The sequence below is a fragment of the Orbicella franksi genome, chromosome 1 (assembly GCF_964199315.1).
Source record: "Orbicella franksi chromosome 1, jaOrbFran1.1, whole genome shotgun sequence".
In the NCBI taxonomy this organism is placed as follows: Eukaryota; Metazoa; Cnidaria; class Anthozoa; order Scleractinia; family Merulinidae; genus Orbicella; species Orbicella franksi.
Genome location: NC_138145.1, coordinates 23,064,168 through 23,085,115, shown reverse-complemented (window position 1 = coordinate 23,085,115; position 20,948 = coordinate 23,064,168). Strand labels below are relative to the sequence as shown.

General features: G+C 38.9%; 1 protein-coding gene across 1 annotated transcript in view; it reads left to right on the top strand.

Annotated features, from left to right (window-relative positions):
• LOC145478288 (MAM and LDL-receptor class A domain-containing protein 2-like) overlaps positions 1–17,491 on the top strand; it is a 53,740-nt gene extending 36,249 nt beyond the window's left edge. The window contains exons 42-60 of the mRNA XM_081456253.1: positions 816–924; positions 1,480–1,824; positions 3,039–3,077; positions 3,326–3,443; positions 3,640–3,711; positions 4,134–4,205; positions 4,800–4,871; positions 5,022–5,093; positions 5,200–5,271; positions 5,880–5,951; positions 6,292–6,363; positions 7,172–7,243; positions 7,578–8,629; positions 10,988–11,208; positions 11,746–11,917; positions 12,538–12,598; positions 14,362–14,554; positions 15,327–15,506; positions 16,137–17,491. Coding sequence (XP_081312379.1) covers positions 816–924; positions 1,480–1,824; positions 3,039–3,077; positions 3,326–3,443; positions 3,640–3,711; positions 4,134–4,205; positions 4,800–4,871; positions 5,022–5,093; positions 5,200–5,271; positions 5,880–5,951; positions 6,292–6,363; positions 7,172–7,243; positions 7,578–8,629; positions 10,988–11,208; positions 11,746–11,917; positions 12,538–12,598; positions 14,362–14,554; positions 15,327–15,506; positions 16,137–16,259 — 3,189 coding nt within the window. The 3' untranslated portion in view covers positions 16,260–17,491. The remainder of the gene's footprint in view (positions 1–815; positions 925–1,479; positions 1,825–3,038; positions 3,078–3,325; positions 3,444–3,639; positions 3,712–4,133; positions 4,206–4,799; positions 4,872–5,021; positions 5,094–5,199; positions 5,272–5,879; positions 5,952–6,291; positions 6,364–7,171; positions 7,244–7,577; positions 8,630–10,987; positions 11,209–11,745; positions 11,918–12,537; positions 12,599–14,361; positions 14,555–15,326; positions 15,507–16,136) is intronic.
• Positions 17,492–20,948: the final 3,457 nt, after the last annotated feature.

Here is a 20,948-nt window from a genome sequence, read left to right as displayed (position 1 = left end):
TCCCTATGATGCATTGTTGTCTTCTCTCTCCATCTCCTTCCCTTCGCATAGTGTCTCTCGATCCTAGCCACCCATATCACTTCCTCCCTGTTGGTTTCTCCGATCCATTTTTGTCTCCTCCCTCAATCCCCTTCGAATCCCTTTGCACAGTTTTTCTCCTTAAAGGGAGACAGTCAGCTGGAGCACATGCGCATTAGATACCATTTCATAGTTAATTTGCATATCACAGAGACGCGATCCATACCGTTTTCAATCAAATATGATAAAAATAATGTCATACGATGAGCAAAAGCACACTCAAAAACAGGTTTTTCAGTAAACGATTGGAAATCAAGCAAAACACTGCGAAGATTGAAGCGGATTTCTGGATGTAGTTTGATTTCAGGCTGAGGTGAACTTTTTTCAAAGCGAGAAAACTAGTGTCCAGGTGAGTGCGGTCCCAAAGCTGACTGTGTCCCTTTAAGCCACCCACATCGCCTCTTCCCTGCTAGTACATGGCCCTCTGTACCTCCTTTCTGCGACCATTCCTCTATAAATAGTCTTTCTCAGATACAGTTCCAGGGTAATGATACCTTCAGTGCATGTCCGACCTCCTCGGCGCTGTATAAGAAAAAGCGATTTCTCCGTTATTACACGAACCTCCGTGCATGTCAATAACTTTGAATCTATTTAACACGTTTTTCTATCCATCGACGATCGTTTAACTACGCCTCCATGTCGATGTATGACACCATTCTTCCTACCTACTTTCTAGAAAGGCTGTCACCCCAGAAAGTATGCTTAATTGGTCCTAAATTGTTTCATTGAAACAACAGGTATTTATAAAAGGTGAAGCAGAGAAGAACAATAGCTTAATAGCATTGACTGGATTGTACATTGACGAGGGGACGCATTGCACTCACCAGCCGCTGTCGGCCAAAAAAGGTAAAATGTAACTACGTATACGTTCTCTGGCTAGAAACGCCAGGGTCGGGTAATCTTCCTGACCCGTGAAGTTTCGATTCTTATTTGTCCAATCAGAACACGGCACAACACAGCGGGAGAAAACGTGAGTACCTCGAATAGTGCTATCAAGGCAACTCGTGTTGCTTAGCAATATCCTTTTGAACATTGCGGGCTCAGCCAATCCTGTCACTTACAATGAAAAACGCGACTTACCCTCTGTCTTGCATTTAGGCCATGTGAGAATGGTTCGAAGTATCGCACCTTTAAAGAGAATGTGCACGTTGACATTAAGGCCAAAAGCATTAATGCGTCACGACCAAAGACAACTAACGCTTAATCAAAGTGGTCATGGCGGTTATGAGGAAGTTTCAGTATTTGCAAAACAAGTTCATAGACTTCAAGAAAAGTCGAACAACTCGCCATTTTTGTCTTTATTTAATTAAGCTTGAACACTTAACCATCTTTACGGCGATTTCTATTACTTCATTTCCCTATTATCACGTCCTTACATACGGTTAATATTCTCGGTTTCAGCTTGTAACGAAAACCTATTCAACATGTCAGGGTATTTCTTTCCTCCATCATTTCCTGGATATTATTTTGGAGACATTTACTGCATGTGGCACATCACCGTCCCATCTGGTTACGTCATTCACCTTGAATTCCAAGAATTCCAACTCAAGGATCACCCCATGTGCGAGAGCTGTTTCCTTCAGATTTTCGATGGACGCGACGAGACTGCGCCCGCGATGGGCAGATTCTGCGGATATGCTTATCCTCCCCATTTTGTATCTTCATCAAATCACTTCACGGTTGTTCTTGATTGTCAGGGAGATTTGCGCGCGGAAGGATTCAAGGCCTTTTATCGCTCGGTTGCAGGTACATGAGTGGTGTTTTGTAACTCAGTTATTGCTATTTTTGTTGTTTATATGACTTTTTAAAAACCTGTTTTTCCCGCTTCTGCGCGCCGCCAAATGCAATATCTGGTGCTTGCTGAGAGGGTAAATCATGTTAAACATCCAACTGTTCTGCCAAAATGTGAAAGTCGCTTGTTGTGGTTCGCTTACTTCTTCAGATGTTGATTTTTGCATTGAAGGAAATATGTCGGGGATTTTAGCCAAACTTAGACGTAAGTTAAATTGAGTGAAATATAAAAATAACTACTTAAAACAGTGAAGGAACATTTCATTAACACAAATGAAACAAAAAATGGTACGGATGGACAAAGTTTGGAAAAAATAACACGGATTGCGGGATGGATTTTTGAAAAATTGTTAAGCTGAACAGTTTCCAAAGTTGATCTCGTTTGTTTGCCACCTTTAGTTACAACGCTCGGGAGACATAGTTTCTAAAAAAAGCCTATGATTTTGTCATTTAGATCCGTAGTAGTAATTTCTTAGCTAACATTAAGTTTCATAGCGAGTATTTGGCAAAACTTAATAAAGTAGACTAAACTCAGCTGTGACACAGTCTGTTTAATATCTGTCTCTCGTAATAATGTATAACAAGACCTACTTGAAGCAGTAAATGACGCACACATGACGTAATATATCAAACGCGAAAGACCGTGTTTGACCACGCACACTGCTACGCTATGTGTCACCCTCTATAAATAAATTTGATTGATTGACCACATTTCCAGACACCAAGAAGAGAGTTGAAAGTAAGACGCAACACCGTGGCGGAGTATTTCTGATGAACTTCGAAGTGATTTCTATGAAAACAATTAGATTATGAGCTCGAGATTTCTATCGCGTGATAGTTAACGAGGGCGCAGCCCGAGTCAACTATCACTCATAGAAATCGAGAGCGAATAATCTAATTGTTTTAGTGTAAATCTACTAGTCGTTCAAAATTTTCTATAAATCCTCCACACTGTTACCTCGGAAACGCAAAGAAGTGGCCGTCATTTAGTTAACAAGCGCACACTGCTACGCTACTCACTATCTATCAAAGAATAGATAGTGAGTAGCGTAGCCAATCAGGGAACAGCATTCGTGATAGAACACGGGTAGATTTATACTAATCTCTGATAGTATCATTCATGCATGTTTTATTGTTGTTGTTGTTGTTGTTTTGTTTTCTTCATTCAGTTTCTGATGATCTAGCTGCATCTTGTTCACGTCAGCAAGGTAAACACTACAGTGCTTGTGTAGTACGTAAACAGCCATCTACCGTAAAACATTTTCCCACTCTGAAGAGGATCTTCAAAATCGAAAAGGTTTACTTTAAGATATTCTTAGTTGGGCATTTCCTCAAGAGTTAGTTCCTAGGATGTGATTAATCTTAAGTCACCTAGATGGTTGTTGAAATTGTAAATTAGACTGAGGTTTGCTAAAAATGTTCTCAAGGACTTGACTGATGTCTACTTTTTTTCTAGGATGTCCATCAAGCTGCAAGTGCGAAGAGTTAGATGAAGGTCCAGAAAAAACGATTCTGGTAACCGGAGAAGACTTGGTCACCGTGCCGAGAAAACTTCCTTCCAACACTGGAGCAGTGTATGTTGCGATTTGCTCATTCGCGCGAATAAAGTTACCACACAAAAAATGATCAGGATCAATCATTTAGTCATGAATGCCAGTTCTTGTACTTGATACTCAAAGTGCATTTGTTTCTGTTAGGATCCTTCCATTATTGCTAAAATTAGTCGCAATTAATGTTTCATATTTATTGTGTTTTGACTTGTTTTACCAGGTTTTTCCAAAAAAACCGGATATCCCAGCTACGAGAGATGGATTTCACAAATCTCACAAAACTAGAGTACATGTTAGTATTTGTTTTTTTGTTTTCTTCTCATCCAACTGAATGCAAAACCAAAACGTCCAAACTTGCCATGCGATGTCTTTGCAAAGAGCCACAAAAAATGCCTTCTTTGAGCAACATTAGTTGTTACAAGAGAGTATATCTAAGAGATTCTATCCATGTGACCCATGTAAATCATATAAAAACCAAGGTCTAATTTTAACCTGCTCTTTATCTCTGGATGATGATATTTAGAGAGGGTTGTGTTACGTGTTTAGTTTTAAGGATTGTTGTAACCAGCATTCCGTTTTGAGCTGTACGATGTTTACAAGAAATGAAGTTTCACTTACGTAATTTTCAAAAATAATGGGTACCTAAAATGTGGCTCAAAAATCTTGTCATTTCAAATAACTACCTTATTTTCTTTGTCTTCTCCGTGTTTTCAGCGACATGAGTTTTAATATCCTTCTCCGTGTGGATGAACACTCTTTCCAAAATCTTCCCTCCGTTAACACATTGTAAGTATATATCCCACCTAAATTATTTTCAGCAGCATAACGAAGGCCTATCTATATTCAAAATAAAAATTAATTTAATAAAAATACAATAATTGCCATTTCATTTGCCGTTTCGGAGGAAATGACTGACTGAGCTTTAGTTCGGGACAGAATAAAGTGGCCGTGATAACCAGGTGGTCTTATTTAAGGGAGGCGGCGTGGCCGAGTGGTTTAGGGCGCTGGATTTGAAATCTGGAGGTCCCTGGTTCAAATCCTCCGCCCTACCGATGTCTGGATTTGCTCTCGGTAGCCCCGAGTTCAACTCCTCGGCCGCGTTGTGTAAATAGCCAACTGGTCAGCCTCCCACCAGTTGGGATTCTTAATAGTTTATGTTATATTTGAAATATTTGTTTACTTATTTACAGTGTCCCCAATTAGCACATTAGTGCTAAATACACCGATACTTAAATAAAGTGATTATTATATTCGTTGTTTAGAAAAAGTACTCCTGGAAAATGGCTGACAAAATGTCCGAATGACGTTATAGTAGTATTATTATTGGTGAATAATGTAAAATTGTATGATAGTAATGAATCTTTCTCATATTGTTTTCAGGCGACTAAATTCTAACTTCTTTCGTTCTCTCCCTGCTGGAGGATTCACCGAGCTTCCCAATTTACGCGTCCTGTGAGTATTTTATGTTTCTGGAAACACGGTTAAAAGCACTCCTATACCTTTAATACCATGTTAATCTGAAAAGGAACTGACAGTGAGGGGAGGTTATTTAAAACAAGTTATCTTATCCATATGAAATGGGAAATTTTGATTTTTTTACAGTGATTTGGGATGGAATCTTCTACACCAAGCAAGAAGCGGAATGCTTGACGGACTAACAAGTTTAGAGGTTTTGTAAGTGCAAAGTTACAATTCTAATTTTAATTTGTAATTTCGAATTTCAAAGTTTGTACTTCACAAAAAAAATAAGTTTAACTGACTCAAGTAATCGCGTTTTTAGGAGTCTGCGCTCGAACCAGATAGAAGGAATAGAGTATGGTGTTTTTAACAACAAGAGCAACTTGACCCATTTGTAAGTTTATCTATTTATCTTTTTTTTTTTTTATTTATGAAGTGGAACCCCGGTAATCCGGTCACCAACGGGCCACAAAAATCTGGCCGTATTAATGGGTAAAATGTATTAAAGGGGTTCTTTAAATAAGAAAATGACTGACTGAGCTTTAGTTCGGGACAGAATAAAGTGGCCGTGATAACCAGGTGGTCTTATTAACGAGGTGGAGGTAAGGGGGGATTCCAGTAGATTAATCCTGTAGAGTAGTCCTAGAAAGGAAATAGTCACACTTATTGACGAACCCTGTAAACAGAGGCCTTACGCCGGATCTTTCGACAGGCGTCTGTTCGAAGCGTTACACGTGTAGAGTTGAAAAGAACAAACAATTTAAATGTGTAATATTACTTAGAGTAATTAGTTAACAATTTACTATTAGCTTACTTGCTTTGCTGAGAAAAAGAAGATCGGCTTCGGTTGAATTGATGAGTAATCTATGAGCAAAACTCTTGTGAATGCCTTTTGAAGTTATTCCACAGTGACCAAAGGTCCCCAAAAAGAGCTACCCTTCATGGTGTTCTTTTTATTATCCTGGGCATGCTGATATTGAACCATTGTTTCATGTTGTTTAGATACCTTCAGGAAAACAAGCTCACAACTTTGCCAAGTGGTTTGTTTGGAGCCCTTGCAAAACTGAAAGTGTTGTGAGTATTCAATTTAACCTATCGGTTATACAACGCAGCAGAGTTCCGCAACAATTGCAATGTGAAACTTTTATGCAGCGTACGTCAGTTAACGCCGCAGTACTTTGTCAGTTTATCTTTAAAAATATTCCAAGTTCTACCGACCCACTGGAAGTGGCGAGCTTGAGACATATTTTTACGCGACCACATAAGCTACAGAGTTTTAATTTTAATCGTGCTTAAAATTAAGAATAAAGGCTGTCTGTCTGTCTGTCTGTCTGTCTTGAAAATAAACTGAAGGCATCATGCAGATGAGATAATGGAACTTTCTTTATATGCTTAATTTGTCTCATTTCGCCAGGGACCTAAGCAGCAACCAGTTGACGACAGTTACAAAGGGAACTTTTCAAGGTCTAGAGTCGTTAGAATATCTGTAAGTACAAATTGCAGTGTCAAGAATACTCAGGTACAGTGTTGATATCACCACGCGAACATTTCAATAGGCCTGAAAAGCAACAAATCCAGATTTTGATTTTCACCCTTTCTGATGATTCACAGGATGAAAGTTACTGCTAACATTCGAAATCAAAGTGACAAAATATGTACTATGTTACTACTAATTACAGTTTCACATTTGTAGTAGTCACAACACATTTAGATTAGACATCTTCTACAACCAAAATTAAACATAAAGTGCTTTAAAAAACCTCTTAGGGAAAGGGCAATGAAATTGAGCCATGCCCACAAAGTGAGAGTTTTGGGGGTTCCTTTCAGAGTCTTCGACAAGAATCGGGAGGGAAGGAGATCATTTATGGCCTACAGTGATGAGACCATATTTGTGTTCAAACATTTGTCCTTTTACACGAAAGCTGGTAGATAAAGAAGAGAATCGGACAAATAAACATAGAACTGCTCTTAGTTTAGGTGCTAATCACCGCTGGAGCCAATATAGAACCATTTCAGTGATTCCCAATCTGGAGGACAAAACAATGGTTGTTCTCTCCCCTGAGAGAGACAAACCTTTCAAATGCAAAATAATCTTATTGTTTTGTCCTCCAGATTGGGAATTAACTGAAAGGGGTCTATAGTGCTCTTCAATGAAGAAGCTTACACAACGAAATGTGTTGAGAGATTACTCAGATCTTGAGTACATATGGAATTCCTGAGTAGTCTCTCTACACATTTCGTTGAATTGCTCATAGGTTTTTTTTTGTGACGCTTCTTCTTCTTGGTTAACTCAGGTACCTGAACAGCAACAAACTGTCTGATGTGCCGTCCGATGCTTTTAGTGAACTGAAAAACATTAAATACCTGTGAGTAACGTTTATTTTGTGGTTGGTTAATGAAATCTATTTTGTTGGGAAATGCACTACCCAGAAATATTCCCATCAGATTTGATATATTTGCGGCTTTAGGGTAAGTAAAGCTACCAAATTTATTACGAGGCCATAATTGAAACAACAACAAAAGTTAAAAGATGCATTTCCGGAAGGTAGCATCAAGAGACATTGATTTCACAACTTGCAGAACTTGAGGATTCACTCGCTGCTGTTGATCCTGATATGAATGATTGCTGTCCGGCGAAAATGATGAACAATACTATTGTTAATCCTTATGTTCCCATGTTTAGCAATTTTTCTTTCACAGGAAACTTGACCGCTTCATCCTCTGCTGCTATGCCAAGAAATCAATCGTGGGAGTTGACTGTGAGTCTCCAGTCGATGAATTCTCAAGCTGTGACGACCTCATGAAAAATAAAACTCTCCAGATCTGTATTTGGATTCTTGGAATCCTCGCCTTCCTTGGCAACCTCTTTGTCATAATATGGCGGGCCCTCGACAAAGAAGAGAACAGGGTTCAATCGTTCTTGCTGACAAATCTGGCTGTTGCTGATCTGTTGATGGGCGTGTATTTGCTGACAATCGCAATCATGGACCTAAGATGGCAAGGGGAATACTTCATGCATGACATCGAATGGAGATCTGGTATAGGCTGTCGAATTGCTGGAGTTCTTTCGATGCTCTCCAGTGAAGTATCCGTTCTGATTCTAACCATCATAACAATGGACAGACTAATATGCATCGTCTTTCCTTTCAAGTTCAACCGCCTTACTTACAGAGCGGCCGTGTTTGCATGTACAGGAGTATGGACGTTTGGTGTAGTCATATCGGTTATTCCTATTACTGGGATTAGTTACTTTTATGGTGATGAGAGCGCTGGTAACTTCGGTTTCTACAGCCGCTCTGCCGTTTGCCTTCCGCTTCAGCTCTCTGGAGGAAGACCGGCTGGCTGGGAATATTCTGTCGCCTTTTTCGTTTGTTTAAACTTCATTTCTTTCACGTTCATTTTCGTCGCCTACATGACAATGTTCTGGACAGTAAAGCGTGCGTCCCGCGCCGCGCGATCGACAAATTTAAACAAAGAATCCGCCATGGCCAAGCGACTTGTCTTCATTGTGATGACAGACTTTTGCTGTTGGATGCCAATAATTATAATCAACATTTTATCTCTGACTGGAAATTTTGACGATCCAGACAAAATTGCCTATGTGTGGATAGCAGTGTTTGTTCTTCCGCTCAACTCTTCCCTCAATCCAATCCTGTACACGTTTTCCACCGAAAGAACTAAACGAAGCTTGGTCCGAAAGCGGAAAAACGTCAGTAGCTTGGCAATGAGGACGCTCCACAGTCGTTTGCCAGGTGAGTAGAACCAGTTCTCATCCAAACAAAGACATAGAGCAAGGTTTGGACATACTATCAAACGTTTTTTTGACAGTCCTTCCATCCCCAGTCCCGATGGCAGACAGGGAAGAAAGAACAAATATCTCGTAGAAAGAATAACTATCTCGTAGAAGGGGAAACCACGCGTAAGTGACGCCCATTTAAGATAAATGTCTTTACAGTTTGGATTCTTAAGTAAAACTCCATTAAGAGGGTGCTTTCCATGATCGGGTGTCCTTTCGTGTTGCGTACTTCGTATTATTACCAAAAACATTATTTTTATTTGATTAATTTATCTTTCTTGGTCGCATGCTATGACACACATCCGGGTGCTGAACTGTAGCTGAGGACCCACCTTTTCAAGTTCTTTAGAAAACATTGAGGGATGCCTTACTTTTCAAGCGCAGTTAGTTGTTTAAGGCTAGTTGTTGCGTAGTAGTTATATGCGCTCGTACAGACACCATTGGACAGTTGGTTTTTCTGCGCGGGTGTCGTAGCGTCCATTGTCGTACAAAAAGGGCGATAGCAGTGCTTGTCGTGAGCAGGCTGAACGATGTGACGCGGTAACTGCGTGTGATCTCGACCAAGTCGGGTTGGTAGACGATTTGGGGGAATGCTTGGAGTTTTCGTAACCACAAGGGCCTGGTTTCACTTGGGTTTCCCTGCCACGCGAGTAAGCACCATGACCTACTCAGTTTTGACACAACCACCGTCTCGGAATCCTCGCAGTTGGGATGACAGTCCACTTTGGTTCGGGTGCAACACAACTGATCTTGATTCTTGACTGTGATGACGGCCGTTTCAGTGGTTTGAAGGCCTGCGGTTCGAAATGACCGGGTTTACTTTTGCGCTTGTGTCCACTTCCGCGCGGGGTTAGGTGCAAGCTGTTTGTAACCGTGCTCGTGTCAGTCCGGGCTCAGTCAAACTGAAGAGAAAGAGAAAGATGACAGATCAAAAACAACAATCCTTACGTCAAAGCCATCCATGACAGCATTCAATCAGGTCTCGCTAAAGCCGTCAAACCAACCTGCCATGATCGGTAGCAAGCGTCATTCTTCATCTTCTTACTTTCGACTTTCTCTAAAAGACGACTACAAACATCTCTGGACGTCTTCGTACATTCAAGAAGCCAGAAAGAGGGGGATGGGGGTACCCCTCTTTCTTTCCCTCATAAAAGCCCACTTCGGTCAACTTCGTTGTTCGAGCAATTGCACTCCCACAGTGAAAGGGACACCTATCGGAGGTAGCGAGAAAAGCACAAAGCCAAGATCCACGCCAAGCGACACCAGCACTCAAACGCAACCGCGAGCGGATCAACGCTTAGAAATACGCTCCAACTGATTAGCTCCAAGTGGTCTGATTTTTTTAAATTATTATCAGGTCTTGGGTATGAAAAACATCATTGGCAAAATAGAGTTCATGCAGCGGTGCTGCCATCCGAAGCCCCTGTTTCTTCTTCTAAGAGACTTACCTTCTTTACTCGAATGAAAAAAAGATCATGTGCCTTGTTACACGTACGTAGATGTGTCAAAGTATTAGTAAAATTAGAAAAAATATAATCAATATACATGCCATTGAATTCTTTCACACAAAGAAACTTGCAGTTCGTTTGTAACTTACAGTTCGCAGGCTTGCCAGAGTATATCCAAAGCAGACGTGGCTGAACAACAACTCATTTGTCAGCAGCGGGTAACGCCTGCCAACCTCCACAAAGAGTAGAGGAAAGTCAAATACGAATCCATTACGACCTAGCAGTACTAGAATCACTGCTAGGTCACTGTTATCTTTGCCGAGCAAATATGTTGGTCCCTTTTAAAGAAGACATGACATTTTTTTCTGAAGTTCTGCATTAAATGATATTTTTCACAGCAACACTGAGGCATACATGTAGTAACATAGATGTAGTATATCTTACAGACTTTAGGTATATCATTTCTCACTTGTGACCAAATTTAAGAGCTGTCATAGGTTTCTCTTTAATTTCACATTGCAGTGTCAACAAACCCGGCCTAGCAATTTATAAAATAGGGACGTCGGACCACTCAGGTCCCGCCCACGTTCCCGCTTGTAAAACCCTTAGCTCTATTTCAAATAAACAAATGTATTTTACCGCTAATAGTCTCTGTTGTTGCCGTTGTCATGGTAATTCCCTGATGCGATGACTTCACCCCCTTTTGAAACTTAAATTCCAGCCCACCAAGGAAAAAAAGTGATTAGTTTTTTCAATTCAACCAATACGAGCGCGTATAACTACCTATTGTACTTGGGGCCAATATCTTTTACCACTTTCACTGAAGGGACTGTATGGGTTTGAGTTGTTTTCTGGAATTTCTTCAGGTCGAAAGCAGACAGTTGATTGGCTTAAAACATCTGATAATATCACCTTGGTCACCAACGTCGTTCCTGGTTCTGGTGATTCCATTCCACTTCCGTCACCGAGACCTGAAGCGGGAACAAAGGAACAAGACAGTAAGGAAGTACACATAGTACATGCTAAACTCAAGCTTATTGAAGACGCTAACATTCTGCAAGACGATACTGCAGGAAAAAGTTCGACAGTAAGTGCTAAGACCAAGTTGTTTCTGTACGGGGTTCTACTTGGAACAGACATAGTTCCCATATTGTCTTAACTCCCATCATTAGATTGGGTGGAGTAGATGGTTCTTGGTTTAAGACAAAAACTGGAAATTTCAGTTTTTATTAAGACAAGCACCAGTAGCAAAATTGTTGTCATGGCAACAGCACTGAGGGTGTCATTTTGTTTCTTTTGTGATGTACATTTGTGGTGCCAAGTTTCAAGAACATTGCTTCAATATTTCTTCAGATATTTATTCAGTATTTTACCATTTTTAGTTGCAAACAATATGACGTCATCACTGATCTAATTTGCATAATAGAAAAACTTCAATATCTCTAAAGCAAAAAAAGATGCTTCAAAAGGAAAAATGCCATTCTTCTGTATTTTGAAAGGCCTTTCAAGTAAGCAAAAAGTATTTTTCATGTCATATGCACTTTAAAATCCCTTATCGGTGGGTAAGGTGAAGCCTTCTATGTGTCGGATAATGAAAGCTAATTCTCCGTTGGTGCTGTTGCAGGGTTATGCTGTAGCCTGGTGCGAGCAAGAAAATTTTCTTAGTATGGTACTGCTCAAATATTTTGCCAAAGAATACAAGAAGGAGTGGTTAGCTGAGGTTGATACGGTACAAGGCATGTCTTGTGATGAAGAACCTCTCTCGAATCTACTTCATTATCGTTGGCACTCCAAAGGTGAGAAATATATTGTGTATTTAATCTCTACATCCCCGGTCTTCAACATTCACTACTTTTATAACTGTCGGCTCCCTATTTACATATACACTTATTAGTATGAACTTAAATAAGATTTCTCTTTCGGCGGAAAAATGCCTGTTCTGCCTATGGTGTCTTTTGTACCGCAATGAAACCTTTCCACAAAGGCCACCTTGAGGACGGAGGAATCGAAAGTGGCCTTTGTAGAGGGGTGACCGTTAGTAGAAGTTTAACTGTACTCTGTACAAATGGAAAGGAGGGAACTTCAAATTCAAGCTGAATTGAAGAATTTAGTTTTGGAGTTTAAGTCCGGTAGCAAAAGGTGAAAAGATGGATATAAACAAAACAATCCCTGTGCTATTATGCATGTATTATACTTAATTCAAATTGGCGCTTAGTGTTAATTGAACGAATGAACCTTTGTAACTTTATTCGATGTTCGAAGACTTGAAGACCGAAGAAGTTTGTCAAAATTTATCTCTGCAATAATCTCATGTTTGTACCTGTCGTATTTAGTGGTTATGTAAGGGACACTTTGTTCTTATTGGCTGACGTGTTGTTTCTTTGTTTTTGTTTTTGTTTTTGTTTTTGTTTTACAGCTCGCGACCAAATCATTGAACAAGGAAAAGTGAAGATTCGTGAATTACACTCAAACAGTCTGTAAGTGGCATTCTTAATGAGTATTAGTTGCGATTTTCAGCGCAGCGTCAGTTAAAATGGCAGTGGATCCGATGGCATTCAGGTTTTTCTTGTGATCTGGAATGTTCATGGCAAAATAAAATGCTGTAACAGGCTGTTTTATAAGATCAATTAGTCAACTACGTGTAAAGAGAACTGCAAAGAGGGCAAGTGAGGTGTTAATGCGACGTTTAAGGTAAGGTGGCTGAACACAGTTTTTGATACCTGTGTTTCATTCACCTTTTTCTCTAAATCCCTTGATCTCTCGGTCACCAAAAATGGCAGCAAGCAAGTCAACGACACAAAGTTTGGTTTTTTGATGGTTAAGCTGACGTATGTGCCGTTGCCATGGCAACATGAATAAAAATAAACAGACCTTTAAAATCGGTTTTGTTTATTTTTAGAAAATCTAGTCATTAGATTTTCTTTATAATTTGCATGCAACAAACTTGTAACGATTCTCACAAGTTAACACCATTTTGTCAATAATTTGACAGAGAGATCTTTAACCATCCTTTGTTAAAGTTCAGTTATTATCAATACTCCAGTTACTTATTTCCTAAAGTATTCTCGTGCCAAATTTCGTGAAATTCTAATGAGTGGTTCTCGAGAAATAGGCGTATTTCCGAGAGTGCGAATTTTCATTCAATCGCAATTTTTTTACTTTACTACACATGCGCTGCATTTAACTGGGTTCTTTCGGTAACAGAGAAAAAGCTGAGAATTGCTGGGTTCTTTGCATCGTTACCTTTTCTAACATATCTTTGTGATAATCCTTGTGCGCGCGCTGAATTGCATCGGCAAAAGCGCGCGCGAAAACTGTGTTCGGCCACCTTAAAGGGCCAGTTTTCCTCTTGGACCAAGGTGCAGTCGGTGAAAACCAACAACAAATTGAACGCTGAACTTAAACCGGCCGGTGTGTATAGATCGTTTTCACGTGACGTCATCACTTTCTAAAATCCAAAACGAAAGAGCCACCAAAGTTTTTGTCCTCATCAGGCACAAGAGACGGTATATTTATATCTGTTTACAATTTTACAGCTCAATAGCGTACTTCGTTTGGAATCCAGAGCATTTTGAATTTCAGGGTTATGGAGGTGCGTGACACAAGGCTATGATCGAGTTTGTCGGAAAATATATACTTATCCCATGATTTTGAGCCTTTTTAGAAGTTAAAGCATTAGGAAAAGTGCTTATGTAAATGTTTGTTTGATCAGTACTGATAATCAGTCGCCTAGATAGCCAAAGTAAGTTCCAGATGTTTACACTATTTTCCGGCCGCCATATTGGTGTACCACGGAGGTACACCAACATGGCGTTTTCATACTGGGCTCTGTAAATACCGGCGAAACATTTCGACGAATATCTGAAGTTTGGGGAAAAGCACAGGCCTAAAACTTGGAGAAGTGGCTTATTTAGTTATCTTCTATAACATCATAATTTCATAGCTTTTTCCACTGGATGGTTTTCGATTTATTTTTTTATTGCGTGACAGTGAAAACGATCTATTAAAATTGTACTCCATGTTCAAGTGTAATACTGGGATGATGACGAGAGGCATATTCCACAAGCCTACATAAACCATTCTCTCCCTGATAAAGTAGCGTCTCACCTACGCCGTGCCGAAAAGGAATCTGGAACGAGTTGAAATTTCTCTTTCTCCCCAGACCTCAAACGGTCTTCAACAAACTTAGCTTCTACTTCTGATCACTATTCAAATGTTCAATTCTCCTTTTTCTTTTAAGTCTGATTTGCTACGATTTTGTGTCGAGTTCAACATTGGAAGATTTTCTTTGTGAGAAAGGAACTGTTCTTAACTTCGATGCAGTGTGCGCCATAGCTTGTGACGTCATCAGTGCCATAGAACGACTACAGGATCTTGGGATACTCCATAACAACATCACAACAAGCAACATTCTCATTGGTCAATGCTCACGAGTGAGTAAAATGAGTAAATATGAGCAGTCTATATTTCTCTTCCCTCTTTTTTATAGTCTCTCAAGAGAAACGCGAAAAAGCGGCCACGTGAGAAAGTTTCCTCTTGCTTTTTTAATGAATATAATGAATATAACGAGTAAGGGCTATATAAGAGTGCCTGCTTGGAGTGCAGCGACACAATTCACGTCTACGGGAGCTCATTTGTGTGGAAGGCTAGGTTATTCTTTTATAGTTTAGTGACTTCGAATTACTGATTAATTCTAGTTCATTGTTTCATCCACAGACGTCGTATTCCAAGAACATATACTTACCGGCCAGTAAAACATTTCGAAATATCCTTCTATTTTATAATTTATTTTACGCCATAAAAAAAACATTAAGATTAACAGATGTGCTAATAAAACAACATTAACCTTGAAACTGTCGTCGCGCAAGTGTTTCGTCATATATGGTCGAGAAAAGCTTCGCTTTTTATTAAGGAAAATGGTTTTTGCGGGTTAAAAGCTGCTTGACTAAAACGGGAAGGATAAACGAATTTGCTATTTCTTATCTCCTAAGCTGCAGTAAAAAATTAGAACAGATCTTGTGTAAACCAGCTCATCCTAAATTTTCCCTCTGTAGAAAATAGACGTTAGAAACGCACGCTTGAAGAAACTGAGAAATCTGGATTAACACTTCGCTTTTCCATACCTGTATGTGACTTGCACACATCTAAACCTTATCTGAAGCTGTCTTTTAATCTGGTACGTAATTTTTTATCGCTTCTTTTTAGCTTCCTCCTATAAGAGCAGTCTTGAGTGGTTTTTCTCGAGCGTCCAAGATGAACGAAGCTGGGGCTTTTACAAACTGGGCAGCTGATGAACAGAGTAACTTTGGCAACGATATTGAACAATTTGGACAGTTGTTAGCTACCTTATTAGGGCATTGCCATGGCTCAAGTGAATATATCAAGGTAAATATTGCTGTTTATATTATTTTCACGATCGTTCTTCTTGTTTTACGTCCTAAAGAAGTTAAAACTGTATTAAGGCCACGGACGTAAATCTGCTAATGACTGGCCATGTTGCTGATGTCAACTGAGTAATGGACACGCATCTCAAGCAGTTTTTTGCTTCAAGTAATGACTTCCGTTAGCGCTAGAGATATCTCGTTTTACCCAACCTCGTTCCCAGGGCTTTTCTGTTAGAGCCCTGGGAACGAGGTGGTGTTTACACCTATTCCTAGCCGTCCACATACAACTAGTGTAAGGTTTAACTAGATGGGGACGGGAACCTTTGATAAGTGTAGATGCTGTACACTGTACGCTGCTGTAGACGCCTATCAACAAAACCTGCTCTGTAAACAATACGAGGTTTCTGTTTCAAACAGGGAAAACGCCATCAGAAGTCTGTTACTAGCAATAAGCACCGTCGTAGCTTCCATAACGCTTTTTACAGCATTTCTCTGGCATATGTCAGCTATGTATCCGACAGCGTAATATTGTGTACAAGGAAAAGACACAAGGTACAAGAAATACGTGGAAGATAAGTTTTCTTTGTTTATAAGTGTCTGATTTTTATTTATTTATTTATTTTTTTTGTAGCTTCATGAAATTATGAATCTGTGTTTTGAGGAGACAGTGGAGAACAGACCTACGGCATTTTACATCCGGGAGCTTCTGGAAGAAGTTTGGTTCTGCGTGGGAGTCTGGGATACCTGTCTATGAATAAAACTTGTTTCAATGAGCTATTTCACTGTCTCACTGGACGCAAGGGAAAAGAAGTGTAATAGCGTATAGTTTTTTATTTCCTTTCCCTTTCACTTTCAAAGGATAATATCGTTATTTGTAATGCCATTTACTCAGCAACCTACTTCTTTTTTGATGGAGTTTGCGTGTTATGAAGCTAAAATACATTGTAATAAGTTGTATTCGGTTCTGTTAAACGGTCTTAAACCAACTCTCAAACAGACGAAAGACAACGCTATGTGTTTTCTTATTTTACGAGGTCAGTCAAAGTCAGCTCCTGTACAACAACTAACCAATGAGCTCATTCCCAAGCAATCATACCTCCAGACTTTGCCTAGCCTAGTGAGGAGTTTGAGATAGTTTTAGTTAGGTGTCCCCTATTAGCAGTGGGGATTCTCCACTGCTTATTATTAGATGTATTTGACACGTTAATAAATTCACTATTATTATTATTATTATTATTATTATTATTGAGAAATCTTGTTAATTGTCTCAGTTTATGCACGAGGAAGAAATCGTTTGTTTGATTTCCGTTTTTACTGTTGTAAATACAGTGTACTTTATTTACAAATATAAAGTTCCGAGTTGTAGTCAATTCAAGGTTTTGTAGATATGTATACCAAGCTTTCTCGGCTTGAAGGGGCTACTCGGCCCTCATGATGTAATCTTTACCTTTTACTTCATGTACAAAGCTGACCCTTTTGGTAAATGCCATGAGCTTTGGCTTGAAAGTAGAGAATTTAATAAATTTGAAACAAATAATTTCATTTAGTGGTGATAGTTTTGAAAATAAGTCCATAACGAACAAGCTACCGTAGGAGTTTTCTCCAGGCCTTAAGTCGAAACGGACTGACCGCGGCGAATTAAAGAGGCCTAGGAACTAGGTAAGAGTTCGTGATTTAAAAACCCCTCAGGTATGACATGTTATCGATCTTATTTCTTTTGTTATTATTTTAGAAAAATTTCCTGTTTCTTTTTTCTCGTTATTGCTCCACAGAAAATACGGATTACATGTAAATGACTCTATTTCCATACAACTACAGCTAGCCTCTTTCCGAAGCAAGAGAAAAACGGAAGTTTTTTGGTTTGGAACGTCCAAGAGGTTTTAATTTGCTTTTCCCGATCGAAAGATCTAGTACTAAAGGCTTATTATTGAAAGACAAAAATTCCCTTTCGAAATACGATACAAGTTCTACGGTAGGGGATTTGTAATCGGAACCATTAATCGCATAAAGCGGAAAATAAGCGCATAAGCTCGTGCTTAGGGGCAACGGGAAACGTTTAAACGTTTTGTCTGAGATTTGAAGGGGCATTTTTTCATGATTTTCCAAATATAAGTGTACCACGTAAGGGATCGTTCTCTCTTACTTTAGCCCTTTTCATTTTCGCGTGAAATCCTCCGCGCTTCGCGCGAGGAACGAGACAGGACGAAAAGCACGCAACGAGAGATGCGGACATCTGTTTTTTCTTAATATTCAAAACATTTAAAATAAAAACCTTTATAAACTCTGGCAATTATGCTTCTAAACGCGTTTTTATTGATGTTAATTTGAGGTCTCAAAGGCGTTCTTGTTTTGAGTTTGTCCTTAGTGACATTGGGTTTGGTCAGTTCTCTGTATGATTTAGAATTATTCTTCATGTAATTTATGACATAGAAAAAATATTGAGAACTACTGGTTGTAGTGGTATCGTCGCTTTCATTTTCTATGGACTTTTTATTTTAAACTTTTCCTAAGCGTCCAAAGATCGTATCTAATAGAATGGTGAATGTTGACGTTTAGTTTTGTTTTCTGGGAAGGAAATGTTACAATAACATCCGTTTGGGATGAAACACATGTTATTTTCCCTTACAACAATACTGACGAGAAGATCCTTCATCTTTTAACGGCCAGACTAATATCTATACTAATACTATCATGGTAAAACTTCTGTCAAATAGTGTTTTGATTTTGATTGTATCAACGAAGTTTCCGTTGTCTATTTGTTCCCACCATGCGTACCATTTCAGCTTAAGATTATCACTTCAATCTTTGCATTTTTCTTTTATGCCCGGCCAAAAATAATTTTAACAGAAGCGAAAGCGCTTTGGAACAAAGTGCAAGGAAACGAAGTTTTCTGTCTTTTTCCCGGCTCTGATCCATATCTAACACAGGTTTAGGTCAATTCATTGTTTTTATCTGGGTAAATATAAATTGAGTTTGATTTCAACGGGGGGCCACTAATTGAAACATTTTCAGAAGCGCTCTTAAGTAAAATTCAACAATATTTGTCGTTAATGTTTAATAAACCAGATCAAGCTGATTCTTGCTTTGAAATATTAATGCTCGTTCTAGAATAGTCAGCTGCAAACCTCTGTAATTAAATTAAACCTTTCTCAAGTCTTACATGACTTTTTATGAATGTATGCACACCGCAAAAGAGAAATAGAAATTAAAAACAATTTGTTTTTAGTTAACCGCAATATTTCTGATTGGAGTGATTAGTGCACATGCGCGTGGTTATCAGTAGTTCAACTGCGTTGGTTTTTATCTACTGTTATATTCCAATTTGAGAAATATAAGAGAGTAAATTTAATTCACCATCTGTTGAGTTATTATTTGGCTATACGTCCTTAGTTTCGCTCTTGTGGTGAATTCTCCATGTCGTATTATATTTCCTTGATGAAACGCTGGGGGAGTTTTCTTCAAATTTCTGGCTTTCTCTTGTCAATCTCTGTGATTGCACCGGCTTTATTTTCATACAGTTGCTTCTCTTACTTCAGATATTCGTTTTGATTGCTTTTTAACGATGGGGACGGGTTTATATGATATAAATGACTTGATATGTGCACCCACTCTGATTTGTGCGAGAATTTACAGTTCTGTAGCTTGATTCGATAATCCAACTCCGTCCGAGAAACTCAAGAATGCCATCAGCGTTTTCTCCTCCGTTTAATTCCCTGTTTCAGTAATCGAAGTTCTTTAATTTTAGTGATTTTTTTTTATTATTTTCACAACCTGTTAAAGTTGTCAGCTTGCCAGACGGTCGCCTTTAAAATAGGTGTAAATCGGTTCGCTACGGGTGGCTTGCGTTAAACTGCGACAAAATCTTTTACGCTTTTTCATTCTGATTCAAAATTTCTCAGGCACTCACTGATCCGCAACAAGCAAAGATTCTCCGTCGCTTCTTATATTTCAACCACGATTTCGATTCTCTTCGAGTTTAACATTACGAAATACTGTCACTTTCCATTGTTTTCTTGCATATAAGCAGTTCACTTCGCGACAGAATAATCAGTCGCTCGCGCAGTTTTATCCTAAAACCTTTTGTTCACAAGAAAATGTGTAAAATGTCATGTCAAGTCAGATTTCCTGTCTGTGTATTTTTTTGTTAAATTTCAACCATTAGAAACCCTTTTTGCTTCCTATAAAAAGGAAACATTATTCAATTGAACTACCTTTTAGTTCATTTGTTAAATAATTTATGCTTTTCAGTGGTTTCAATGGTTCAAGTTTGCACCAATCATATTCTTTGTTGTGTTGATTTCATGCACGTGTGCTAAATGTGGGGTTATTGTTACTTAGACCACAGTTCCTTACTGCTCCAAAACCGCTCGTTTTCAGTTTGAATCTTTGTTATTTTTCTTCCTGAGGCGGAAGTCTACTGAAATCAAAAGCGTTTCACCGGTATTTCCTGTTTTACTCAGGTGAATAAGAAAACAGGTGCGTGAGGTTCTATATTTTTTTTTACCCTAAAATTTACATTAAGAAATCGCCATTTATAAACGTTGAGAAAACAATTACACTTAATATAATACTAATTTTTTCTCTTTTTTGATCCAAGAACCATAGATTTTTGTTTGTGGTTGCAAGTGGCAATTTTTATTTTCAACGACAAGTCAGTTTACACATAGATTGTAAAAAGCGATTTGCACTTGGTATTTTTATAACTGTAATGAAAATGAATACATGTTGATAAGAAATCGACCTGGAATTGATTCAAATAAATTTGCAGAATTTGGCCCCATTGTCATCGCTGTCTCCGTTGCCTTGTAAATTTAAGTTCAAGCCCAGGTGATTTTGTCGATAGTGACTAATTGGTTTCGAAGTGGTGTCAATAAAATATTCGCTTTCGAGAGCGCCAGTCCAAGGGCGGCTATTCTTCAAAGTCAATGTGCTGTGTATTGATTCTCAGAAAACCACTAGAGAATTATAATAACCATGGCTGTCCAAGGCTGTTACGGTTGACTGCCCGTAAACAATAGTGTTACGCCTTGGCAGTACTCCAGAACAAACCTCTCCGGGTTAGAAAACAACACATTACACCCCTAAACAGTGTTGTGTCACCAAGACAGGCGCATAAATTTAATTTCTACCCGCAAATTCGGGCAATATATTAATGGCATACCGCAGAAGAAACAAAATTACTCCACGTCTGCGGGTTTTATTTAGTTTTGTCAAGAACTCCAGAGTTCGTTTCAAGAGATTTGAAAGCGTTTCAGCATTGTTGAAGTTCGAAGCCGTCAGACGTTTCCAATTTTAGCCTTATTCCTGTTTTATTCTCGTTCTAGTTGCTGTTTTACTTTGGCATTTTTCAGTTATTCTATGGATAGCGAGTGCGATATCAAGGACAGTGCTGCCGTTTATTTTTCACTTTTTTTTAAAGAAAACGTTGAAAATTCAAGAAAAG